The sequence below is a fragment of the Sphaeramia orbicularis genome, chromosome 6, assembly GCF_902148855.1.
Source record: "Sphaeramia orbicularis chromosome 6, fSphaOr1.1, whole genome shotgun sequence".
NCBI lineage: Eukaryota > Metazoa > Chordata > Actinopteri > Kurtiformes > Apogonidae > Sphaeramia > Sphaeramia orbicularis.
Window position 1 is genome coordinate 24,710,734 of NC_043962.1, and position 27,672 is coordinate 24,738,405.

Consider the following 27,672-nt stretch of genomic DNA (forward strand, 5'->3'; position numbering starts at 1 on the left):
TAGAAACATACTGTGGGTTTTATTTGTCATGGCGCTGAATTAGAAAACCAACTGATGTGTGTGAGCATTAATGACATTTTTTCTTGTCCCTTCGGGTGAACTTAAGTCACCATAACTGATAATACACGGTGCGCATCACTGCTGATCGCTAACCCTAGCAGCGACGTACAAGACGTTGGCCTAAGGCACACCTTCACAACAACCAAATATGACTCTAAACATGGAGAAATAACGTGAGCCACGGGCCAGTTAAGTCATCATGCATGATAACCGACAGCAACACGAAGCAAGCCACAATTCAGTGTACAGGTCAGTGGTGCTGTTTTTGTAAAAATGAATAAGACACTGATGAATCTACACACAGTTTCACTGTTGTCATGTTTCTACATCCACAAGTGTTATATATTTCCTTTTCTCTATCATTACAAACATTTACAAAGATAATTATGACAGCCTTAAGTATTAATGAGCAGTTTAGTACATCAGGGCTGGAGATGCTGAAGCCTGTATAAAGTTGGTGGTCCTAGTTTTGTGGCCGAGTCCTCACACAGATGAGCCCAGAGTACAATAAGGTGCAAATCACGTCTTTAGATTTCAGGGACTGTACAACTTGATAGACGAGTCAAAATCACAAATTGTTATTCAAATGCAGGTAATGACAATATCTATGATCAAAGGTTCAGAAATAGTGCTTTCCTGTGCCAATCTGAGGTAGACTTAACAAAACCAGCGCAAAAACAGACAGATGTTCGAGAGAGCTTACAACCAAGATGCACATTGTTATATAATGAGCACACAAGAAAAAAGGCCAACTGATCGGCCGATGCTGATAATTAGTAATCATGGAAACCCAAACTGTAATGTGGAATCGATTTACATTTACAGTAAAAATGAAAACCTCGAGTGTCAGAGTCTAGAATCACTAAAAGAATTTTTAAATGCCTTCAGCCTGTCAGATCCAAAAAAGTATATTTCAACAGTATTTATAGTCAGTTTTTACATTGGACAGGAGCATTTATTGATAATTTCTTATTTAGTTTTTACCTGTGATGTGTAACCACTATTTATTGGTGGGTATAGACAGAAGGGGTTTGTTTTTTTCCATGAAGCTGTTTTTGATTTTGAGTTAAAAAGTGGAAATGCCCAAACTCACTAGAAAAGAAAATGGTTCTAGTTTGTGGTTTAAAGAGTTGGAAAAGCTGGTGTGTTGATAATAAATGCAAAGTAGTGCAATGGAAGTAGTTTTAGTGAATTAATGTAAATGTGGACCAAAAAAGACACTGCAATGTTCACTGAATTAGTAAAAGAAACAAACATAATTAACATTTTAGATGAAAACAGCAACAAAAACAGCATTAAATTGGAAAAGACATTTGTTATAAATGAGATAACTGACAAGGGTTAGGGTTAAATATGCTCATATTACTTCCTACTCCTTTCTGAGCATAAATGTATTGTTGTTGTCTTCATTTTGTTTCTCTGAATTTTTTCCATGTATTGACTCTCTGGAAACCTGCAAAAAATACAACAACAAATACTAGAAACGGAAACTCCTTTCTAGGACCCAGACCAGTGGTTCAGTTTGGTTCAGGGGTCAAAAGTTGAAACCACCTTCAAGTTCAGGTCTTTCAGCTTTTCAGTGAACATTTTGGATCGTTGAAATACTGCAACTAACAGGCAAAGTTTTAAAACATTATGAAGAGCCAGAACCTTAATATAGGACTAAGAGTAGGTGGAAGTAGATGGAAATGCGCATTTTCTTTTTGATTTTCTGAATAATTGGATACATTTGGAGGAAAACTTGCTCGATTAGACGTAGGTGCACAAGAGCCAAAGTAGCACATTTTTAAATTAATTGATTTCACTGGGAAAAACAATGGTGATAATCCTAAAAATCTGAAAATTGGTTCTTATAATCGGTCGATAACTGAGTGAGCCTAAGTCTGAAACAAGCTGCTCTTTGCCAAATGTCAGAGCAACCTGCACTGCAGTTTTATAGCCTGCATCAGTCTTCAGGCAATTGCACAAAAGATCTTACTGACATTTACAAATTAGACAAAGAAGGAATAAAGTTTTACAGTGTTCTCAGCTACAGGCAGGTTGGGCAGAGAACCGACAGCACCTGAAAGCAGCACAGACGTTGCCGAAGCAAAAGTGCTAGAGAGACACTGAGGTTCTGAGCAGCCAACATTCGCACAGTGCATCTCAGCAGAACACACACACACGCACACGCGCACACACACAGTTACAGCAGCATCACACACAGCCACAGTTATTGCTTCAAAGCAGAACACGCACGCATACACACAAACATCTACAGCAGTCGTCAGTGCTGTTGAGTAGAGATGAGCAGCAGGAAAAAAAATAATTAAAATGAACATGCAGGCACCTTCAATGACTGCATTGCCAGTCTGCAGAGAGAAAGCACCACAATATGTAGAACTTGACACAAAAAAATGCGGCACTGCAAAAAAAAGAAAAAAAAAAAAAAACTGTACACAAAAGCCTCTCAGATGTCACGTGCTGCTTTCAAGATTAAAATTTGTGACGCTGTGATTTTAAAAAGCTTTCAAAGAGACGCTTAGAAAAATACTGAAATATGAAACAAAATCATCTCACCTGTTTTTTTTTTTCCCCACTGCACACATTCTTTGGTCATGAAATAGGCTGAATACGTTAATTTTGACTAATACACACACACTCTGCCGCACAAAGGCAACGTACAGTAACTGATCTGACATCAGTTTCATCTGAATTCAGCATTTTTATGGTCAAAACCCAACACATTTCACACCTAGAATCTTTAGGAGATACATGCGCCAAGACAAACCTAAAAGGGATTTTACAAAAACATAACGCGCATCCTTAAATTTAAAAACATCCATATGACTATTACATCCTGTCAATCAATGTCAGAAGGAAGTGGGTCCATGAGGCAGTACGTTTCCTTATAGGCATTAAGTCGCATAAAGAACCTCATTTAGAGTTTGTTTTTTCATTTAATAGTTACCTGCATTTACCTTTGTAGGGCAGCAGTGATGTACCACATCACTATTACAATATATACTTCTTTAGTCAGTTTTACAGTGTTGTACTGACCTTCCTTACACCTCATTTTCCAACTTACACAGCAACCACCTTACGATTACTAATGACACCAAACAAAGATGGAGATGTGAACTCAAAGAGATGGATGGCGTTTAGTTCTCACTGTCTCCGCTCTCTGGCAGTCCACAGGAGTAGCAAAGGCACAAAAACCAATCGAGACCCCGCCCCGTCAAACAGCTCTGGTGTTTCTCCGCGATGAAACCAATCCTGAGCTGACCTTTCGGCGACAGCTCCTGCAGAGCCGAACCGCCGCAGTCACACGGGGCTGGGAGTCTTTCGCAGGGTCTGTCCTTTTATAGTGCACATTAAATATGACATAGACGCACCTTCTTCTGCCCACTGGAGTAAGGAAAACGGGAGTGGAGTGGGGTTAGGGGCTGTGTGGGAGGTAAAGGGAGCTTGGGGGAGGGATTAGCCTTGGAGTTCCTCAAAGCATGTCTCGCAGACCCGTACAGGCTTTTTAGAGGATGGCGTTAGGGCGTTCTTTGCCGAACATTCGGCGCAGAAAATGTTCCCGCAATGCCTGCAATGGTGCTGGATGTTCAGAGAGGAGGAGAAAAAAAGAGCCATCAGTGCACAGAGAGATACGATCACAGGGTTCCTACAGGTTACAGCTTTTTAAAGGAGTGATATTTTGCTTTTTTAAATGGAATCAGGCATTTTAAAACATTTTCCTGCGGTCTACATAAACTGTAAATGCAATGCTTGGGTCTGAATTCTGAATTAATTAAACTCCACAGGTCCACCTTCAACCCTATTTATGACTGACACGAGACAGGTCATTTTGAACGCTGGCCTTTTAAATGCAAATGAGCCACTTCACGCCCCACCCCCTCCAGGTTGTTGACTGTGCCTTCTGTCCCGTTCATCAACTTGTGTTTGTTAATACAACCAACAGCTGAACATTTTAGTTATTCGGCTCGAAGTTTGGACATATTTTCAATATGGACTACAACCACTGCTGCTGACAAACAGTGATGTCGTACTCGGAGAAATGTTTGTCGGAAGTCTTGACCTTGTATGTGCAAATATCGTGACGTAACTAGTTATAAAACGTAACAAATTAAGCAGGAATTGAAACAGGTTGTAGAAATCCACTCGATTTTTGCTGGAATGAATATAAAGATAGCTTTGCAGCATCTGGAGGGTTGAAATTCAAACTTTTTGAACTATTAGGGTCCAAATACACAAATAAATGAACCAAAGACTAATACAAGTGGGTTTAGCAAAATATGACCCCTTTAAGACTTTTTTAAGACTACTTAGAACAGAATTTAAAGCCTATTTCACAGCCATACTGGCAAAAATTTGTGACTTCTAGGATTTAAGAAAACATATTTATTTACTCCAACGCCCTGATTCCCACTGTTCCGAGTTGAATTGATTTCTTACATGAGGTGAACTTCTAACACATTCCCCTCCATTCGTGTCAACCAGGTCGAGAATGATCTTCTCTCCAACCAGACATTATTATTAAATTTGCACTTCCCCATTTTTACTTTTTGCTTGCAAGCTATCCCTTAAAATTCCCAAAGTCAGCTTTCTCAGGTGACACATGTGACTAACAGCTGCACATGTGTTGGGCTGAATGTTCTGTGATCATTTCTCACTGGGGGCTGCAAAGTTAGCAATAATTGGTTCCTAATTTTAATATAAATTGTTGGGTCCAAACAGCTGGAATTGAGTCGACTAACATTACTTTCTTGCAGCTTGGACATTTAACAGACACATTAAAACACAATACAGCGAACAAGTTTATGGCAACATAACTTAAGACCTACCATATCAAATTTAATACCTTTTAAGGACTTTAAGGTATTGAATGCAGATTTGTACATTCAAAACTTTTAAGACTTTTTAAGACCCCGGCGGGAACCTTAATATCAGACAAGCTTCATCTAAGATTAGTCTGAACCAGTCATAAAATGAGAAAATCTGGATTTAATATTCAATAGAGCTTTGTTGCACATCTAAAAATGAATCTGCTCAGTAAATGAAGGTTTAACCATGTGAACTGTAATTAAAGCTGCAGTGCAGTGCTCAAAAAGTTCATAACTTTCAGCAGTCAGCAGTCTGAGAGGATGCAAGATGTTTTGTCTAATCACCCGTGTTTCCAGATAGACAGGAGGGTTAAATATACAACTAATAACTGAAACTCACAATCGCTGATCAGATTGTCAGATGTAACCTGGACAGGATTCTGCTGCTTTATTCTGTGACAGAGACGCTTTAACAAAGTGTCATAACTTTTCCATAACAGCATGAAACAATGCCACGTCATCTATGCTTACACTGTGTTTAGACTTTTGGTTTGAACAGAGGGAGAGAGCAAAGAAAGGAAGGTGCATATTTTCAAATTCTGGCATTTTTTGCTCCTGATTATAGCTCCTGAGGCTTTAAATAGACTTTAGTCCTTGCTAAAATTAACATACAAAAATAAATATGGTGGGTGTGAATGTGAGAGTGAATGGTTGTTTGTTTGTACATCTCAGCTCTGTGATGAACTGGTAAAACATCCAGGAAGTACCCCGTTTAGGACTAAACAGCTCAGAAAATTCATAAAGAAATAAATATTACATAGATCATTAGCAAAATAGCAATTTCATTAAACCTCCTGAAATTTTAAGTTCAATTGATCACTTTATGTTCAAAGTGAAACCAAACAGATGTTTAAAAAGATAGATTTTAATATTATCTTTCTTGGTGAAACTAAATTTAAGCTAAACTAATCCTTGTTGGTAAAACCCAGTCATATTGTTCCCTTTTGACTATAAATGCATCGATCCAACTCCAAACCTTCCTCTTACCTTCCTGACAGTGACAGTGAAGCCTTTGCCACAGGCCATGCAGTTCTGCACCTCATGATCCTCCGCCCACTTCCTGGTCAGAGACTGTGACTGTTTAATCTGAAAGAAAAAGACGTTTACATGCTCACATCTGTTGTATAAACCCTTTCTCAGTGTGCGATTCCAACAACACGTCTGGTATTTGAAGGTTCACCTGGAGCGACTGGTTCTCTCGGCCCAGCTCCTGCATGGCCGCCGTCGTGTCGTCCAGTTTGCGTCTCAGCTCCACCACCTTCGCTTGCAGCTTCTCTATCTCACCCTCACCCTTCACACACCTGAGATACAGCAAAACAACAGTGCATATTAATAAGATCAAAGACGAGAGGAAAATGGCTGTAAAGTTATTGTTACTGCTGTTCCTGTTAAATCATCTCCACACCTTTCCAGAAGGGCTCGTCTCTCATCCTGGTTGTTCTGGACCGTGGCCTCCAGCACGGCGATCTCTCCTCTCAGCTCGTCCGTCTGTTTCTCCAGCTCACTGACCCGGCGTTGGCTGCCCTGCCACTCCCTCTTCAGCGTGGCTACGTTTTCATTCAGAGCCGTCACCTGAACACTCAGCTTGGCTTCAGCCTCCTCTCCACGCTTCACCTGCTCATCTTTGGCTCGCTTCTCTGCCGCCTTCAGAAGGAATGATCAAAAAATTAACTGTTAGTATTTCAATTAAATTTACTATTTGTTGTATATTTGTTTTGTCATTTCAATTTTGTTGGGGAATAAGTGGTTTATGATTAAATATTATATTAATTGATATTATAAGAGCCTCTGAAATACATAAAATGCATTTTTTAACATCAACTTTTTCCAAATTCATTTTTCTCTACATCCAACTTTTTTGTGATTTACCACAATGTATTCTGTGGTTTTAAGCAAAAAATCAGTTTTTCTATACTCAATTTACTAATTATGGAGTAAAAGTTAGTAAGAGTTCAGAGTACATTCAATGGTTATTATATCAAAACAGAGAAAACTGAAGAAAAAAGTGACTTTCTACTAAATACATAATTAAGTGAATATAAAAACAAGCATCTACAGCCACTGTCATCTGTCAAACTACATGGGTTCTAATCAATGTTGAGGAAGATGACAGTTTCTATGTTCACTACTGAGCCTCTGAAAATACAAATGGTTATCTGATAACACTGAAAATATGAGAAACTACATTTACCTAATTTTTTTCAATGTATTGTTAGGATTAGAGGTAAAAACATTATTAATCATTTTATATCAGTAGATGCTACTAGCTGACAGGGGCTTTTTAGGCCTTTAAGGTTAAAACCAAACACCTGCTCTTATTTCCACTTTTTCTGAAGGGGGTCTATTATAGCAAAAACAAACCGTTTTTTTTTTTTTTTTTTTTTTTACTACAATGCTGATATTTGCTGTTACTACAAATTGAAGTCTTCTTTAGTGTTATGCTGTTGTCTATAGACAGATTTTGTGAACATTTCTCTGCTTGGCTGCTTTAGATTTATTTGTGTTTAGATGATGAGTATTACACAACTATTGTACAGATGTGTGTTCTTTGGAAATGTACATTTGATTGTTTAGAATGTATATTAGCAACTTACATGTACATATTACTTTATGTTTTCATTAAATATATGTTCTAATATCAGTGTTTTGTATCTTCATTTGACTTTATAAGCAGTACTTTTTCTAACCAGATTCTTTTTTATACATTTGTTCTCATCTCTGATCTCTCTTCACTTGGGTCCATCCATCTACATCTAATTTGTTTGGGTTGGTGTCGTACCAGCTGATCCTGGACAGCCCTGGTCTGGGCCAGGAGCTGCTCCTCTCTCTGGCCCCTGCCGTCCCTGGTGACCTGGTGGTCTTTCTGTTCCTGGTCCAGTGCAGCCTGGGCCGCCTCCACCTGGGCCTGCAGCTCCAGTTTCTGCTGGATCAACAGCTGTTTGGCTTCCCGCAATTCCCCAAGCTCCTGGAGGTCAACACATTTATACAAACGCACGAAGGCTCAGGCATGACTTTGAACTTCAGCAGCTTTAGCTCCAACAGAAGCCAATGATTCAGTAAAACCACTATAATGGCACATGATCTAAAACGCCTCATATGATTTGACAAAATGTAAAAATTATTTGAGCAGAAAGTACATGTTTTCTGCCACTAGATGCCTCTAAATCAAAACAGTAGTATTTTTATTATTACCTTTCACTACAACTACCCTAAGCATATACCCTGCATCAGTGAACAAAAGTCACTCAAAGGATTTCACTAAGAGGTAACTCAATACAATAGCTTACATCTCATTTCACACTACATTTAGTGACAGATGTTTACATTATGTCATTTCGTTGAAGTCAAATCACTGCAAGTAACATTAAAAATTAATCTTAAGACACAGGATATAACAGCAATGAAAGGAAAGGACATGAAATGGACCTTAACAATGAATGAAGCACATGTTACACAGCTTTAATACAATATGTAAACATTTCTTAGGATTTTGCAATTTTATCGTTCACTGGTTATTAAAAAAGCAAGAAAATTTTATTGTAAATTACAATAAATGGCTGTATTTTCTTATCAAATTCATCCAAATTGAGGGACTTCAGGTAAAAAAAACTTGCATAAAAAGAGTCAATCATGCTTTTATTTCTTTGATTTCCAGTAATTGTATTTTGGTGGCCGTGGGAGACCATCAGGAAGCCAAAGAAAATCAAAAGGCAGCTGCTGTTTAAAGTTCCTGTACTTTGTAATAACCACAATAACTTTTAAGATTCTTTTTTACAATATGCTGAGAACTTTATTACACATTGTACTCAGGCTGTTTATTGTTGTTTTTGTATGTGTGTTATTACATAATGAAGCAAAAATATATTAAATGTTGACAAGTTGTTACATAACGGGTCATTACGACTGTGTTCATGTCAAATCAGCACATTAGAGTGTCCAGTAATACCCCTGAAGAATGCGATCTATTGACCTGCAGCTGTTTACATACAACACTTGCCTGGGAAACAGATCACGTGACAGACAGTGGTACATGACTTGGTACACATTGACACTTTAACGCAGGCTTTTGACACCTACTAAATTTTAAGATGAGCTTTTAAAAATTTGCTCTACCCTTTAAAGCAGAATTGTGTTGCTTGTTGCCTTGTGCGTTATTAAAGGTAACTGACCTTCTCGCTCTTCTCCGCAAGTGCTTTTACGTCTGAAATTAGTTTGCTGTTGTTCTTTTCCAGGACACCCTTGGCTTTGTTCAGCTCATCCACTTTACTCTTCTCCTTCTGCAGCTCTTCTTTAACTTGAACCTACAAAGTAAAAGTAATTCTTGAAGAAACAGTTTGCATGGAGTGCTGCCTGGGTGTAAAGAAGGTGCAAAAAAAGAAAAAAAAACAAACAAAAAACTGTCCTTCTGGTGCTCTTTAGCTTGATTTCAGTGGTTTTACACATAAAACAGTCATGGAGATAATAATTAAAAAGCCTTTCATATCCCTTGGCTCTTAAAATAATACTAAAAAATAGGATTAATGGCCCTGTAGCTCACCGGCATGTTCTATCAATAATCAATAAGTTGAATTTGCGAGGTTGTCAAGTTCTGGCGCTATGTTAGAGTCCTATGGTTTTGATGCAGGAGATCAATCTCCCAATAGAAGCGGGTGGTACTTTCACTGGAGGAGAACTCAACTAATTAAATGACAGTCCCTATATGACTTCCTATCAGTGCTCAATAGTAACTATATTGATATCTCTACCCATTTCCATGTTATAAGCCATCAAATTATGGCCCATTATAAGTAAAGGCAAATTTTTAATATTTCAAAAATTCAGCAAAAATTCCCAAATCAAAATATCTCAAAACTGTGAACACACTTTGTAGACATTGTGCGAAGGAAGCTACAAATAAAATTTTAAATGAATCCGACCAGTAATTTAGTCAGAGACGATATTTGAAGAAACTGCTGATGAAGAAGATGACGAAGACAGACACAGCACCTTCACAATAGCTCTGCTGGTGAACTAACGAAAAAAGGTCTTTCAAGCATTAAGGCCTTCATGGGTTGAAGATAAATGGGCTACGACACCCATACACATGCTTTTACTATTAGCAACCCTGACATACTAAACTTCTCAGCCTTCTCAGTACCTCTACATTCTTCAAAAACATAAAAGTAGAAAAGGAAGTACATCTGTGTGCAGACGGTCTTACCTGCTGCTGCTGTAGCTCCTTCAGGGCTTGTTCCTGCTGTTGGAGCCTCTGGTCCCGCTTGGCCAGGTCCTGCTCCATAGAACTGCAACTTGCCTTCAACTCCTGGATCTGAGCCTCTAAAGCTGTCTGATGAGTCCGGTTCGCTGCCAGTTCCTCCTGCACCAAACTCAGCTTCTCCTCAGACTTCTGTATTCACACAAATGTCAAAGGTCTCATACTTAGAACGTAAATAACAGCAGCACAACCTAAGATCAGCTAATAAAGCAAAACACAGGGCTTTTATACACAGCCCAGTCAAAAAACTCAGACATTTTTATATTTAACTGGCCTGAATTTGGCTGTGATTACATCACAAATTTGCTATGGCATTATTTTTAAAAATCATCATTTATCATTTATTGGACATGTAACGTCACTAAGCCTAATCCTGACCAGCTGAATCCTGACCCATATCAACACTGCCCCCTGCACAGCATGATGGGTAATCACTTCATCTGCCTCTCTTCTCACCCTGATGCACCCATCACTCTGGAGCAGGGTCCATCTGGACTCCTCAGATCACTTAACCCTTTTCCACTGAAACACAGTCCAATCTTTATACTCTATCAAACTAATGGTTAAATAACATATTAAACACTGCATTAAATATCTAAAGGAGGGATCTGACACATTTTAGTTAAGTCCAGGTGTAGATTTTTTTGGATAGGTAATGTAGTTAAAAATAACTAAAACTAAATGACACAAAAATGATAAAAAATCCAATTGGACCAGTCAATTCCTCAAATTAAAACTGAAACCTACACACTTGTTAAACCAAACTGACGCAACCATCTAAAATCAGTGTACGCTACCTTTAGATCTTGACGTAGCGCAGAGAGCTCAGACTCTTTTCCGTAATAGTCAGACTGCAGCTTGGTGAGGCTTCCCTGACTTTGTTCTAAGGTTTTCTGCAGTTCTGTGGTCCGGCTCTTCTCCGAGGCCAGTTCCTGTCCCAGTCCTGACACCTGGGCCTTCAACCTGCTCTCCTCTTCCACCTGTAGATGAGTCACACACATTCATAATTTTACACTTGAGACAGACATTACCATTACACTGTAGTGGTAACAGTGATTATGAACTTTATACATGTTAATAAATCTGCTTGTGACCTTTACTCACCTTCTCACTGTTCACTTTCTGTAACTTTTCCACCTGTCCCTTCAGTTTCTTCAACTCTTCATCAAAAGATCCCTGGGATGCCTTAAGCTGTGCCTGCTGCTTCTCCAACTCTTTCTCCTTGTTTTTCAGCCCCTCCTGAGTCTTTGAGTGTTGTTGTTCCACTGAGTTCAGCTGCTCTTTCAACCTTTTCTCTGCCTGTAAATCGGAAAAAACAGAAACAATCTTAAAGTGTTGTTCTTAAAGCGAAACACTCGGTCATCATTTTAAACTCACCTCATTCATCTGCTCCAACTGCTGTTTAGATTCTTTTGTTATCTTGGCGAGGGCCTCATTACTCTTTAGAAGTTCCTGTTTGACCTTTTCATTAGCCTTTTCCTGAAGATAAACACAGATTAATACTGTTTATATGTCTTACAAAATGTGATTCAACAATATTTGCGATGTCTTTCCAAGAAATTTCCTGCACAAAATAAATAATGTCCATGTGACTGCAGCTGATCAGAACCTACCTTTTCCTCCATAGCTGATTTATGACTCTTCCTCTCACTGTCCCGCTGACTCTGAATTTCTTTTAGTGCTTTATTAGCCTTTCCTAGACTCTCCTGGGTAGAGGTGAGCTCTTTCCGTTGACTTTCTTTCTCCTCTTGGGCTTTTTGTAAGTCTGCTGCCAGGCTCTGTGCTTTCCTGTCCAGGTCTGCCTGCTGAGTCTTTCCCTCCTGTGTCACCTTGTCCAGGTTCACTTTCAGAGCAGCTTTCTCCTGCTCACAGCGCTGCAGCTGCTGTTGGCTGTCACTCAAAGCAGCTGCCTTTTTCTTTAATTCCTCCTGTAGTGCTGAAGCCCTTAACATTGGATAAAACAACACATCAGTTCACTAATAGTTGGATACAGTCAGTGAAGTACAGGTACAAGGAAGCTGTACCGTTACACCTCTGCATGTTGCACCCTATACGAATACCCTTGTCTCCCCTACTGCTTTGATATATGGGCATCTCAATTTATTTCAGTATTATGGAGGATTCAATGGATTATTACAATCAATGATGCATGAATTCAAGCTAGTATATCAAAACTCCAAACTGTATATGTACAATACCTGCAAATAACAAAATAAGAAGCACTGACAACAATGTTAATGGGAATTATTTGTTGAAAAATACATAATTTTACAATTTCATGTCAAATAAAGCTCCCATTGGACAATAAACTGAACAATACTGTCCAAAAACAATACTCCAAGGAATAATATGATACATTTAAAATCTGTTCAGCAAGAGAAGTGTGCAAACAAAGTCCTAATCTCCTTTTGCAATCAACACATACTTCATTTATCAGTTCAACATATTGATCAGCCATAATCTCCTCTGAAATGTAGATTAGCAAAAAGGTAAATATATAAATGTAACTCTTCTAAGTTATTGCTCTCACCCTGCTTTTTCAGTTTCCAGTGTGCGCTGCAGCTCCTTGGCTTTCTTCTTAACCTCTCCCCCCTCCTTCTGTAGTTTCTGCACTTCCTGCAGCGCCTGGTCCCGTGATGCCTGCACCTCACTAACCTGAGCCTCTAGTTTCTGTAAGATCAAATAGAAAACTGATTAAATTCCAACCACGTGTACTGGTCGAGTGGCGAGGGCCTAAAATGACAGTTACTCAAAATGAAGAGCCTGACCGACCTTAGAGAGCCCCTCCAGTTGCTCTATACGCTGCTCTGTGGCCAGAAGTTTGTCTTTACAATCCTTCAGGGAGGTTTCCAGCTGAGTGCACTGCTCCTGTCTCTCCTTGAGCCTTTGGTCTTGCTCCTCTGCCTTCTTCTGAACTTTATTCAGCTCCTACATAAGGTGATGAGGTGTGACATAAAAGTGAGGAGGCAACAGAAGAAAACAACATAGAGAAGTCAGGGAGAAACTTGGAAAAACAGGCTACAGATTTAGGTACTGTGGGCTGCACTTTTATGTCATTTCAACATCAGCTAACCTGCTGTTTGTCCTGCAGTGCATGCTGAGCAGTCTCAAGGTTGTTTTCCAAGTTGGCCTTTAACGCAGCCTTGGCAGCCTCCGTGGACAGCAGCATCTCTGTCTTTGCTTTGAGCTGAGGGGAAAACATGCCATTAAATGGTTATTATAAAGATAATAATGACATAAACTGCATTCTGGTGTCTGTACACAAACAGATTAACATCATCAGTGACTATTATTTTGTGTTTCAGCAGGTTTCAACAAACTGTCTTGTCATACTGGGATAAATTTGCAGTGATGTTGTCTTGCAGGTTTTAATGGTGGTTTTATGTTATTTTCCCCATTATACCCAGAGGCACAAAGTTGAGCATTTTCTTGCTCAACATCAATCAGTTTTTGAGGCCTGCAAATATTGTAATGGACACATTTTAAGTAACTTGGCTTAAAATTATTGGAAATCGTGTTTTGTAAGACCTTTTAAGGACCTGTGGAAACCTGGGTACATTCTTGAGCAGGGGTTTACCTGAGCGTCCAGCTGGGAGACTTTCTCCTTGCTGTCTGCGAGCTGGGCAGTGAGTTCAGTGACTGAGGTCTCCAGTGTGTGGGCTCGGTCCTGGGCCGACCGAACCAGGGTCTTCTGCTCCTGGACCTGCTTGTGTAGGTTATCCTGGGCTTGCTTGTTGCTCTCTGATTGGTTCTTCAACTTGTCTGTCAGCTGTGTTACCTTATACACATATTCAGAACATTAATAACCCTTTATCCCAAAAGTATACAACAGTATTGTGTAACCTACACTGCAGGTCTAAGTGATGTGTCTTGTCATTTTTGTGCGTTCACCTGTTCCTGTAGCGTGTGGTTTTTCTCTTTGAGCTGGTTGAGTACAGCTGTCTCTCCCTCTCCAGCCTGGATCTTGGCACACAAGTCCTCTCTCTCAGATTCCAGCTGGCTCACAATGTCTTTACTCTTCTGCAGCAGAGCCTCCAGGTTTTGGATCTTCTGGTCTTTATCACCAATCTGACGCAACACCTGCTCCAAATCATTCTGAAGCGGAAAGGTAAGCCAGAACAGAAAAATGGTTACAGGCTAAAACTTGATGCGATTAATTAATACATCATGATTAGATTATACTGCATCTTTGTAATTCATAACTCTGTAACAGTATAAAAATCACTGTCTCTCTTGCGGGTATATCTTTAAGGTCCAATGTGTGATATAGTGGCATCTAATGGCAAAGTTAAAGATTAAACCCGATTGACTACCCCTCATCTTTTTTACGGGGATGCTAAAAACAAGCAAAAAAACCCCTCTACAGAGCTGTCTCTTCTGGGTTTTTTAGTTAAGGGCATATTAACTTCAAACATAGTAGCACATTAATGTCCCTTAACATTTGATGCCTTCCACCATAAAATAAAAAGAAGTTTGTTATGGACTACTGCAGAACATGGTTGCCCTCTCTACACCTAAGAGCTCATTCCAAGGTTTAAAAACACAAGTCTTGCTTTTAGGTGATTATAAACCAACAGAAACAAAATTATGAATATTTTATTCTGTTTTTGCAGCTTGTTCCTTCTAACTCTTGGTGCTCTTATCAGTGCTTACCTGTGCTTCGCGGAGTTTGCCGTTGGTATTCTGCTGCAGTGCCTGCAGTTCCTGATGCTGCTGTTTGGCTTTCTCCAACTGGTGCTGCAGGTCTGTGTTCTTACCAACACTCTCCTTCAGCTAAAGGGGGAAGATAGGAAATCTCTTTTATATCATTTCTCTATTATTGCTTTACTTTGTTTGATCTTAAAACACCCTTCCACTCAATAATGTGTTCAATAATAATGTTCCTTGACTGTATTTTTATGATTTTTATGTTGGAAAATGAAGTCAAGTCAGATTTTAAGTTGTGGACCTACCATCAAAATGTATGACAATACAAAATGTTTGTGTCAACTGAGACGGACTATACAACTTTTACAGGTGCTATTTTATGACATGAAGCCGTCAATGCACATAATCCGAACATGAACTTTTAAGACAATGGGAAACATCTTGTGTCTAAATGTAAAACTGAATGAACAATATTTGAGGGAGATAGACGAGATGATATTCTAATAATTTCTTATTTCTGTTGAGAAACTTTGGCAAACACAAATCACTATGATTATTATGAAGTTCAGCATTTTTATTTTGTTACAGCTATTTGAGCTTCATGTTCCTGTACAGATGTTCAGTCTGTTCTATCACATTAATCCATTTTCCCTGCAGCAGTCATTAAATTTTCATTGCGAGGTCTACCTGTTCTTCAGCCCGGGACAGTTTGAGCTGCAGGTCAGCTGCTTGCTGTTCACGGTCTTTCAGTTTCTCCCCAGACAGCTGCCTCTGTTCCTTCAGACGACCTTGCGCCTCACCCAGTTGTCTCTCTGCCTCCAACAGTTTGGCGTGCAGCTAAACAACGGATGATGGATGATGATTCAAATGGAGAGTATGAGAGGAGAGAGCAGTTAAAAATCTTAGGCGTTCCTTTGCAGTTCCCTCGGGTAGAGCATATGTCCTTGTCAGGGACACATCAGGGTGTAATAGCTTTTTCTCCTTGACGCTCACTACAACCAATTCAAGTAACTTATTTGGCAATATACTAGTATCACCTGTGATGCTCTTCTGAATGCTGTAGTGTGTGTCTCTTTCTCACCTGGCTGATCTCTGTCTGCTGCTGAGCACCTTGGCTCTCTTTTTCTTCTCTCTGATGTTCCAGTTGTTTCCTCTCAACCTTCAGCTCAGCGTGCTTCATCTCCAGTTCTGTAATTTCATTCTTCAGCTTGGTCACCTCCTCTGCCCTCTCTCTGAGCTCAGCCTGGGTTTTCTGCAGTGAGGCCTCGGCCCCTGTAGCCCGGGCCTGGAGCTCTTGTACCTCCAGCTCTCGTTCCCTCAGACTATTCTGAACCCCCTTCTTGGTGACTTTTTCTGCTCCCAGTTGTTCTTCCAGTTCCTGATACGCTTTTTCCTTGCGGGTCAGTTTTTCAGACATGTTCTGTAAAAAAAAAAAAAAAAGATAGATAGATAGATAGATTAAAAAAACGGAGCAGTCAACCACATGGAATTAGTCAACCAGCAGGTGCACAAATATTTATGATCTCAAGAGGGAAAAGATTTTAAAATTATTTTAATAATATTTTATAATAATATATTTTAATAATATTTTGTTTAAAGTTTCAGCAACACTTTAAATTAGTTTATTCAGTAACAGGTATATTCAAGTAATGGTGAGGATATTCATCAGTAGCTACTTACCAATAAGTTTATATACAAGTGGCATAATGGCTGTTTATTTGATATTATAAAGCACTTATTAATGTCCTGATCGGTCATTTTCAATAACTACTGTTATTAACACACATTTTCTATGGCGCTGAAGGTAAACACATCAACACACAAAAATAGAGAGTAATAAGTAATGACTGTGCAGATTTACTATTGGATAAGTTTAATTATCTTTGTTTCAATAAATCTTGCAAATTTTACCTTTTTAATCAGAAAAAAGTGTGCTTTAATATACTGCATTTCTTGAGAAGCCATGGTTGTACTGAAACAATGCAGACAGACAATGCTTGCACCTTATGCAAGAACCATTTGTTGTTTCTAAATTAAACTGTTAGCAATGTAAGAGCTGCACAAGGCACGAACACCCCCGGCCCATGTGATAAAAGCTATGGAAAAGAACAGTCACCTCACTTCAAAAAAGCACTCAAGACTAAAGTGTGGCATGGCATCTCTAGAGGGAGGTTTTACGACACAGAACTTGAAATACTGTGGTATGTGTATCGCGCATGCTTCAGTGTAAGCTCTGGTAATAAACCTGGCAACAGGGTGATAAAGAACAAAATGTTGTTAATAGCAGAGTGTGCTACTAACTAGAGAGTGTGACAGGACACCTGGACTTCAGAGAAATGCTCAGTAAACCTCTGCTGGCTCAGGCTCCTCCACAGCAGCAGGTCAACATTAACAAGGCTCTCTGGAGACGGTCTGTTTTCCCCCCCTGCTCTTTTGTTTATTTTTCTAGGACGTTTTACCACCCTTCTCTTGTGTCACTGTCAGGACCCACTGCTGGCTCACACAGAAGTAACAACAAACAAATACTTCATTACTGTACTTCAGAGTTTTCATGCATCAGTATTTGACTTCATCATTTGTTTTTAAGACAACTTTCTACTTCTACTTCCTTCCAGAGATGCATAATTAAACAAAATAAAACTGCAAAGTCATCCTGTGCAATTTTCCAACTGTGAAAAGCTGCAGTTTAAAGGTCTCTCTGCTAAATCAATGTTGGTATTTTGATTTGTAAAAAAAAAACATTTAAAAATAACCAGTAGTTTTTATTTTTCTTGATAACTAAGCCAGTACATGCAAATCTCAGTTATAATATTGTTTATAATAACCAAATAATAAACTACACTCACTGCATTTTACCAAAAATATCTGTATTTTCTTCTCCTTAGATTGTCAAAATAGGCTTGTTACTATAGTTGTAAAGTGCATTATCGAGATCGATTTCAACATATATGAACGAAAAAATGAAAAACACAATGCCTCAGCATATCCCTCTACGCATATCATGAATGACAAACGCAAACATGAATACAAAGAAGTCACAATACGATAAAAAAGATAAAAATCGCAGACTGGATTGTGGAGAATGAGGCATCATAAATATAGGAGACCTGTCGCAGACATTGAAAACCAGTTTGCACACTGGGGTGAAATTAATGCTCATTATTTTAGAGCATCTGTTTTTTTGTTATTATTTTATTTTAACTTGGGATGATCTAATAGCCTTCGCCTATTATGGTATGAGGTTGATTTAGGTTTACAGACAGAGTCGGTAGAAATGTCTTTATTTACTTTTGTCCTCTGAGTTTATTTCAGAGTCTGTATTTTTTCCACTTACACTTGAGTGAAAAAGTTGAACCAATACTTAAACTCTTGTACTCTTTAATTCAAGTACTACAGCAATCAGACTCAACAATCAGACTCAACACCTTAGTCAGATGACTCACTGCCTACTGAGTGCTTGTTTATTATTTCTATTTCTTGTTTGGTTTTCTGTGTTTTCCTTCGCTGATGACGATGATCCCCCTGGGGATGAATGAAGTTCATCTGTATTTCTACAGGTGTAAAGACTGCGTGTCCTTTTGCCACCTCTACTGGGTTGCTCTTCTCTATTCCTAGAATTACAGACCCCTGATGGTTGTTCACCTGCTTTCTCTGATCCTCTGTATCTCTCACTGTCTCCTTCATCACTTTTGTCTCTATCCTCATGAGATAAGAATCTGTATCAGGTCTCTGAGTATCCTGTTGCACGGACCAGCGTGGGTCAGGGCCAACGCAATGGAGATCTAGTTCTGTAATCCCCTTCTTATGCCTGATGAGGGATTCGTAGCAGAAACTGTTTTACCCAGTTCCCATTGCATTCGCGCAGGTACCTGTGTGATCGAATCTTACTTCAAGTGACAGAGCCGACATGACAGAGATCCCCCCCTGCTGGTTTAATTATAGAGCTGCGTGTGATTTTGATCAACATGTCTTAGTTGCCAAAGACGGCTGGTGACAGCAGAGCATTGTGAAAAGGCCTGATGCCGAGCAACAGAGGAAGGTTTACAGAAACTGAGATGGCATGTTACAGAAGGGCAGCTGGTAAGGCTTGTTAACATTACAGCAGTAAAAGTAAATCCTACACAATCTTTTGCTGTGCATTTGTGGCAGCTGGCTGGTTGGTTGTACCACAATCATAAAAGTGTCTCATAAAATAATATGTCCATAATAATTGTTGGATTATGGAGGTAGATGGGTTACCTGGTTTTCTTGCTGTAAATTATTCAGAGTGCTCTGCAGTTGGTGGATCTGCTGTGTGTAGACGGCTGCTTCTTGTGGGCCTTTCTCCAACTCTGCTTTCAGTTGCGATATGGTCATCTGAAATACCATAATCGACAGTCATATTAACAACTTTTACAAAGTGTGTATGTACGACTGAAGAAGTAAAACATACCACGGTCACAAAAACTGAAAAAGAACAAATACACAAAAATATGAACGGAAATGAGCAACTTAAACATAAATAATTTCAAGTTTTTAAACTTATAAATGTATAAAAACCCAAAAAGATGCAACCAAATTTGAGGCCAACTTTAAGCGACGTGTTTTACCTCCAATTTACGAATCTTGAAGAAAGAAAGGATGGGTGTTGGAGAGGGATACAGTATGTGAAAAGAGGAGGAAGAAGGGAAGGGAAAGAGAGACACGGACAAAGGTAAGTCATAATACAACAGTGCAGACCAGGCGGTGTACTAAATAAATAATCTGATTAAATATGAGAAATTCAGAATTGACAAATCTGCAAATGACCCTTCACTTAAGCTGCTGATAATGACAAAGATCTGTTCAAAGTGCAGACTGTAACCCAACCCTTAATATTCTGACTAAAGACACACAATATAAATCTCTGGGTGTAACCATGTCATGGCCTTGGGGTTTTCAGCAGGAGACCAGAGGCAGATCTGGTTGAATGGAATCTTATGGGAGAAGAGGCTCAGCTCCCTGAATAAAAAACTGTTTAGTGAAAACTGCTGGATCCATAACAATGAGATAATCTCAGTGATGATCTTAAACAGCCTATCTATTGACTGGCAAATTATGACACTACCTTATTGTAAAATGTAACTAAATGATTGTTTTTTCATTGACAGGTCATGCTCATTTACAGCAACTGTATAGTTTATTGTGTAGCCAAACCATGGACCAAACAAATGCATTTTATCCATTTTCTTCTTTATATAAACAAAACTAAAGTAAAAAATAACCAAACTCATCAAACATGTCAATGCCCTCCTCCATCATAGCTAAGAAATACACTCTGTTCTACCACAAAACCTACTGTTGTAAGATTAAGAGGACGTTCAGATATGCAGGGAACTGATACTGGTCAGTTGTTACGTTGTCGTCAACAGTTAAACAGGCTAAATTAGAATCTTTAGTACATATATCTTTGACCCAAATCTTGTGTCGGACTATTTACAGACTGTAACTTAGGCACATGTTAGCAGGTTTGACTATTCAATGTCTTCAAATCTGAACTCCCTTTTATTTAGAAACAATCTACACAACTGTATCTTTTCAACACCACTACCTATGTAACCCCCGCCCCCCGCAGTATGCATTCATTACTAAAACAAAACTACAGCACATTACAAGCAGACGTGCGAATACTCTCATGATTCTGTGCAACTTTGAACAAAATAATTTCAACACTGCTACTTGTTAATTATGAAATACAGCTATTCTTTAATTTTGAAAAAAGATACTTTGCGCCAAAATGTATTAAAGATTCATTTTCCAACTATAATCTCTGTGCACTAATATATGAAACCATCTGTTAGATTAGTTGGAGACTGTCTAGAAAGAGACGTTCACGGCCTGGAGCTGCCTGATGAACCCTATAAATAGCCATCTCCGTCTGGGATAAAAAAAGGTAGGAAATAGGATTAAATTATTAACAAAGTATTAATTAATAACTTTAGCACACAAAGCCATCAGGAATAAGCATATATGGCACATCAGAAGTACTTATATCAGAACTGTATGTGGACAAGAAATGAAACAAGTAGCCTGATCAAATGCTTAATCAGTGAAAGTCTAATAATGAAAGCACAAACAGTGGGGATTGGTACGTGTGTAGTTCTACCTGTTGGATTAGTTGATCAAGGAACATCTGTAGTTCATATTGGAACACATTTGCAAAAAGTTCCAATGATCAGACAAAGCATGTTTAATCTGAAGTGATGGAGTGTGCTCACCTCTGAGGTAGTATAATTTGCCTGCAGCTGCTCGTAGTGACTTCTGAGGCGTTCGGACTCCTCTTCCCTCTCACGCGTCATGTTATCCATTAACGTCTGCACCTGCACAAGCTCCTTCTGCAGGACCTCCACATCCTCCACTCCTGGACGCTGCAACTAGAGGGCAGAGGAGAATCATGCTTAGTAATAGATAAGATATTAATTTATGCATAAGGTCTTCAGTTATTATATATTTTTTTTTAAAAAGCTTGGTCACTCCTGAATGCTTGGGTCCCCATCTTTATAAAGGTTTAAGCCTATTTTGTGAATGGATAATATAGAACATGCATCTATGTTTTAGCACAAAGATTATAACTTAGCAACCTCGGATTTCGAAAAAGTAATGGGTACAGTTTGTCTAAAGCAATGATTCTGAAATTTACACAAAATACAATTGAGGTATCATCTCAGGACCCTCATATATTTGTTTCATGTATATTTTTATGTCATTATTAATGGATACATTACGCTGACTGTCACTCCGGTAACTTCTACTGTCATATTGCTGTGCAGTTCATTTTATGTAAGACAACAAACTGTGACACTCTGTCCTAGAAAAACTTCCCAGTGGGGACAATAAAGTTTACTTTACTCTTCTGTGCTTACATCAGTGGTTCTCAATCTTTTTCTGTCAGGCCCCCCTTTGGAGGACAAAAAATCTCCAGGCGCCCCTCAACCCCAACAACATTGTAACAGTGGCCCAATTATACCATTTATTGACAGAAACATCGACATCATAATACTTTGTGTTTCCTTGAATAATTGGTTATGCAAATTAAAAATATCTTCGATTTTTGCTTAAACAATACAAATAAACTCAACAAACCTGCTCCCTGGAACAATATTTTTCCAAATAAAAATAGGAAATGCGCAATTATCTTAAAACTATGACAATAAAGTAAATTTTTTTTAGAACAAACTTATTTTGGTAACAAAGATCAACATTTTAACCATATCAGTGGCTGCAACGTGCCTGTTTCCATTGCTCATCTCAGAACATTAAAGTGCAAACTGTACAAACTGTGCAAAAACAGAAACATTGCTCATTTTTCTTTTCCAGTCAAATCCTTGTCCATTGTCCACACCTAAACTCTTTGTCTAGTCTAGTGTCAGATCACCATGGCAGTAGATTTGTTTGTTGTATGTCCTTAAAATGAGTTCAGGGTGCTCAAACGCTAAAACATTAGTTCCACCTGCTACATGTTCTAACCTGAAGAGGAAAAAAAAAAAGACTCAGGAGTAATCTCATTCCCCCCCGGCAAGCCTTTGCAGCCCCCCAGGGGGCCTGCCCCATAGTTTGAGAAACACTGGCTTAGATAAAGATACACAATGTGTCACAGTGCCATAGAGCTACATTTTTAAGAACTCTTCCATTGGTCAAAACAAGTCTCTTTTTTTGTTTTTGTTTTGTTGCATCTTTCTTTCGCCTTTGTCTTGTTCCTTTTTTTTTGTTTCACTGTATAAACCATATATATTCTTTATCTCGTTGTGTCTTTTACAACTAGTTTCTCTCCTCCACATTTCACATGACTTAGGTGGTGTTAACATTTCTAAACTCTTCCAGATATTACTAGGATTGAATTAGGAAAATTACTTCACTTATTATATTATTGCTACGTATTGTACACTGCCAATTAAGAAAATTAAGTATGTGTGTCCTGTGCAAATAGCTTGAATTAAGTCAATCATGAGTTTGCCAACAGGTAAGTGCTAGCATAAAATGGTAGTGTTAAGTTCTGTCTCAGTTTTGTGGATCTTGGCTGACTTTAACAAAAAGAAAATACAAAGATGGATAAATAAATTTAGATAAAAATGTGTCTGGCAACTCAAAGTTTACGAATTTAAAGTTAAGACTATGAATTATTTCTAATATGAAAAACTGAATTAAAGACATTTGAGGGACCTCTAGAGACCTTGTTGACTCCAAACTGCTGAGAACCTTTCCAGGCAGTGTTATCGTGTACTTGAAGTCACAACAAAACTTTTATAATAAGCTTCAGCTCCTTTGAAATAAAATGCTGGATCGCACTGTGTTTTCCATTTCTATAGCAACTGTGAGGGAATTGTCTGTCTGTGTCGATTCTTCCACTACACAGCTCAAAGCCAAATTGATTTCATGGTGCAGATTCAACTCCAAAGCACAGCATTCATGAAAGCTCTAAACACAGTACAAAGTATTTTTTAAGTGTTTGTAATAAGAGCAGTGACTGTGGTACCAGTTCTGTTTGGAGTCTCTCAGTCTCCTGCTTCTCTTTCTGTAGTTGTTCGGTCAGTTTGGCAACCCTCTGGTCAGCAGCCTCCCTAAGGCTCTTTTCCTCATCATAGCGGGACTTGATATCTGTCAAAATGAACAAATCAACTCTTGTACTTTATGACATTCAAATAACAACACTGATATCATTTTTTTACAACTTAAGAGGCAACAAATTATAGCAGTGAGCATTTAAAGCTAAATAGCAAAGAATGAGTATCCAATTTGATGTTGGAGTTACTGTGATCTGTTCAAAGACTACTTCCCTTTGTCAAGAGACCAACATAGATCACCCAGTTTCCAGGCCTGAGGAACCCAACACTAACCTACTATCTCAGTGGCCAGCTGGGCAGCCTTCTGCTCAAACAGGTCTTTCATCTGCTTGATGTTGAATTTTTCTGTCTCTGCTTCGTTCAGCTTCTTTTCAAGGGCTGAGAAAAGGGCACTGCATATTAGTGACTGATGTTGGATACCTTTAAAACATGTTAATCCCCATAAATGTCATCTCCCCTACCTGAATCCTCTGACACTGGCCCATCGGTCTGTGGAAACAAGGGAAGATGAAGAACATGTACAGTAAGAGTAAGAATGACCCATCATGTATAATTCTACCTCACTATTAATGAAGCCAGCTCTTCTATTCTATTTTCATTTCTGTAAACATGATAAAAGATATATTATCGTTATGAGAAAATAAAGTCTTGAGGGAATTACTTGCTTCAGGTGCCCTTGGACTTTGTCTAATTCCTTTTTGAGCTCTCCAGAGAACCATCTTTCTTCCTAAAAAAAGAGAAAATATGCATAATATTAAGTCACTGAATGATCTAATCACTTACACATCTGTAAAGGCCACTGTTCACAAACAAAATCATAGTCAGGCAAAGAGCAACAAGGTATTACTATTTTTACTATTCTTATGCAGCATGGTTTGGTTTAGGCGTTAAAACTGATAGATGTTTAGGACAAGAGCGCGGTTTGAGTTACAGTCCATGTTTTACATCAGCACAATGAACTTTTTTTTGCTAGAAGACAAATGTCTTAAAAGTGCATTTACCTTCAGTGAAGCATGTAAGTCCTGAACTTCTTGCCGCAACATTGTGAGGTCTTCCCTATAAGGAAAAAGTGTGCTCAATAATATGCGTATAATAATAGCATTGTTCACCCTGAGACCAGAATAATAACTATTACTAAATGAAAATGCGACATTTCAGTCTCACCGAGTGGGGGCCATGTGAGCAGGGAGGTCTCCAGTATCATGGAACAGCTCATAGTGCTTGAACAGCTCCTCTGCAGAGTTATGAGACTTCATGCACTGAGGACAGATGAAGCCCTGAACACAGAAACGCAACATCATGAATAAGAGATAAGACCTTTCAATCTATGGCCAAACTTGATAAGTTATTACTTTGAGAAACCTGTTTGCTTTACCTCAGATGTCTGATCATGGTTTAGGTCTGTGCTGGGTTGCTCTGATTCTGTGTTCTGGGAGCCCCCCTTCCCAGGAGTCTAAAGAGGAGAGCACAAACTTGATTAAACAAAGGTAGGGTTCAGATTTTACCACCAGACTCCAAGGTGTGTCTGCTTGTATGTGCATGTGTTACTAGTGGTGTTCAGTGTTTTACTTACTACAATTTAAGAACACATATTGGCCAAAAATCTCAACACTGTAATCTGAGGGACAGTCACCAACTTCCTTCCATCTGTTACACTTTAAAAATTTCTTGCATAAGTATAAGCTCCTATTTTCTGATTATTTATGATGTGTATGACAAGTGATAAAGCAGTTCTTACATCTCTGTGTTTGATTTAAAACTTCTTGTTAAACATTGGAAACATTCTGATCAGATCACAGCCATATTTTAACCAGCCAGTTCTGAAATGGATGACTCACTTGACTGCGCGGTACAACTGAATATTGCAGAAGATCCTTCAACCCTGCTACCATTAGACTGTACAACAATTTAGTCCGTGGATAGATAGACTCAACACTTGATTTGGATAACTGTTTTGACTGCAGTACTAATACTATGACTTGATTTACTTTTGCATATTACAGTGCATATTTCTCCATCTATTTAGTAACTTATATATTACTAATCTTTATATTATTTTGAGCTATGAGATAATTAAATTTCCTAGAAAGGATCAGTAAAGTTATTCTCATCTAATGATGTATTCCTTACATTTCAGGTCAGTTTCTGCTACTAATAGCCAATATTCAACTTTGAGAAGAAATTTCTGAGAATCACTGAACAGCTTTTCAGTTACAATAACAGTTCATATAGGGACTCTATGGAGCCCTAAATGCCACAGGCAGCTGGCCAGGTTACATTAAATAACACACCCTGTAATTCAGGCCACTGCAAAGAACTGATAAACATAACTCTTCACACCACTCCGACGTGGATGATATAAAGTCAGTTAAAATGACCACAGTCCACTGAATCGGACAAATGCAGTCAGTTCATATTCTCCTCCTCCTTTAGAGCTTAAATTACCTCACCTGAGGCTAACCTTTCATTCACAAAAATGGTTAATTTGGCTTGTCATGAATGAATGGGGTCAGGGTATGTTTGTGTGTCATACCCAAGGGAACTCTGAACTGTCATCTCAGAAGCTTTGGAAATCAGGCTAACCCTTGCAACATGAAACAACCTTTGACCTTGCACAAACAAAAAATGAGATAACAATCATTATGATTAAAACTCAGACTAAATGCACTCTTTTCGGATCATTTATCAGTTTGTTTTACTTTATTACCCTGTTGAAAATTAAAAACATCTTAAAAAAAAAAAAAAAAAAAAAGTAACCTAATCTGCTACTACAAACACCAATCAAAGCTGAGTGCAAAATATCTGTTATCACTACTTGACCAAGATGGGCCCCAAGATGTTATTTGAGTTCAACCATAAAAACAACCGGAAGTGTGTATTGAAATCAGGTATTTCCTTTATGCAGATGATAACATACTGTCCGTGCTTAACCTACATAGTTCTAATAATTAACAACGTAGACTAAAAGATCGGCCTCTCGTAACAGTAAAACATGTGTTCTGTATTAAAAACAGCTGATTTTGTCTTGCTTAAAATGCGTTTTATACAAAGGGCATAATAGGTTACAGGTCCCACTCAAATAACCCGTGAAGTAAATAATAAAAATTGGAATTTCCTGGTTCATGGGCTGGAACGTGAATGATGCAGCTAGCAATGCTGCATGGTAAATGTAGTTCCGAATACAAGCTAATTTAGCTGGTCAGTTTACACTCCCACATGTAACTCTTATGACAAGCGGGTTATTTATCAGTTCAGTCATACCATCTTCTGCAGCTGAACAGCCTCAATAAATCAAAACAAGTGGTTGTATATATGTTGTTTTTTGGGTGACACAGAACATAAATCTTTGGCTAACGTCAGCGTTAGCATGTGAGGAGTGGACGATGAATTAACCAGAGCGCTGCTATGACACAGCTAGCTAACGGAAACATAATTTTTGTCATTGTACGTTAGCTACTTTAGTTGTTATTTGCTCAACTAACCCTAGCATGGTGACCATTTCGGCTAATCGCTGCTGTATTATATAAACAGATAGTAGTTGGCGACACTCTCATCATGAGTAGCACCAATCAATCGGTTTGAGTTAGCATTTGGTAGCTAGCTGTGGGAGCGCTTGATATGTTCACTACGCTGTGATGAGGTATACGGGTAATTCGATACTGTTGGCTAACAAATACACCGCCCACCCGCGACAAGTTGTAATACAAAACGTGCGTCGCCCCCATGAAAACAGACAAGGATAGGCCTGTATCTCCTAAGAAAACAACCCGGTTTAAACAAACCAAAGCGTTACGGTTAGCTCGAGTGTCTCAGGGGCTTACCATTTGAAGTATCCGTCTGAGCATGGTCTTGACTGTGCTTGTCTGGACCCAAAATCCAATCAGTTTTAACAAATGCAAAGTTGACGTCGCTGTACAACGAACACCTGACTGGGCTCAGGCAGCAGCAACGAATGGGCGGGTCAATGGGAGGATGCAGGACACACATATATTCAGTATAACAAAATATACAAAACAATCTACTGTCACATTGAATGCACATAAAAAAGACAAGGAGGTAGCTCAATGCATTTTTTTTTTTATTCAAACTTCAGTTTTATGTACAACATGGTGTCTTCCAGTCACACATACTCAGTAGAATAAAGGGTTATTTGCTGATTTAATAACAATGGTCACATTTTCTATATACCACATAATTTAAGCTTTCTTTCTGGGGTGCTGGCAAAAGTCTGGCCTGCACAGTAACCATGACCTCCTGTCATAGT

General features: G+C 38.7%; 1 protein-coding gene across 3 annotated transcripts; it reads right to left on the reverse strand.

Moving 5' to 3' along the window:
* On the reverse strand, positions 1-27,359 carry eea1 (early endosome antigen 1). 3 transcript variants are annotated; one of them, XM_030136131.1, is made up of 30 exons: positions 27,230-27,359; positions 24,784-24,861; positions 24,573-24,685; positions 24,410-24,464; positions 24,070-24,135; positions 23,870-23,897; positions 23,682-23,786; positions 23,321-23,442; positions 21,066-21,221; positions 19,419-19,433; positions 19,069-19,185; positions 15,911-16,249; positions 15,517-15,666; positions 14,836-14,955; positions 14,074-14,277; positions 13,760-13,960; positions 13,256-13,369; positions 12,955-13,110; positions 12,713-12,852; positions 11,796-12,126; positions 11,560-11,661; positions 11,287-11,481; positions 10,980-11,162; positions 10,129-10,314; positions 9,098-9,229; positions 7,708-7,893; positions 6,334-6,572; positions 6,109-6,229; positions 5,916-6,014; positions 1-3,642 (listed from the first exon to the last, which is right to left on the reverse strand). In XM_030136131.1, the coding sequence occupies exons 1-30, from the start codon at positions 27,251-27,253 to the stop codon at positions 3,520-3,522; spliced, it is 4,200 nt and encodes a 1,399-aa protein (XP_029991991.1). In that variant the 5' UTR covers positions 27,254-27,359; the 3' UTR covers positions 1-3,519. The 3 variants fall into 3 exon arrangements, with proteins under 3 accessions (XP_029991991.1, XP_029991992.1, XP_029991993.1); XM_030136132.1 differs by lacking the exon at positions 19,419-19,433; XM_030136133.1 differs by lacking the exons at positions 24,784-24,861; positions 27,230-27,359 and having other exon boundaries at positions 24,074-24,135; positions 24,573-24,656.
* Between the last annotated feature and the right edge of the window lie 313 nt (positions 27,360-27,672).

What these genes read in the sequence shown, in the direction of transcription:
- eea1 (XM_030136131.1), bottom strand. Translation starts at nt 27,253, where the DNA reads ATGCTCAGACGGATACTTCAAATG. An exon ending in GCCAGTGTCAGAGGATTCAG is followed by an intron (nt 23,787 to 23,869) that starts GTAGGGGAGATG and finishes CCCTTTTCTCAG; the next exon opens with CCCTTGAAAAGAAGCTGAAC. An exon ending in TTGCGGAGAAGAGCGAGAAG is followed by an intron (nt 7,894 to 9,097) that starts GTCAGTTACCTT and finishes GTTGACCTCCAG; the next exon opens with GAGCTTGGGGAATTGCGGGA.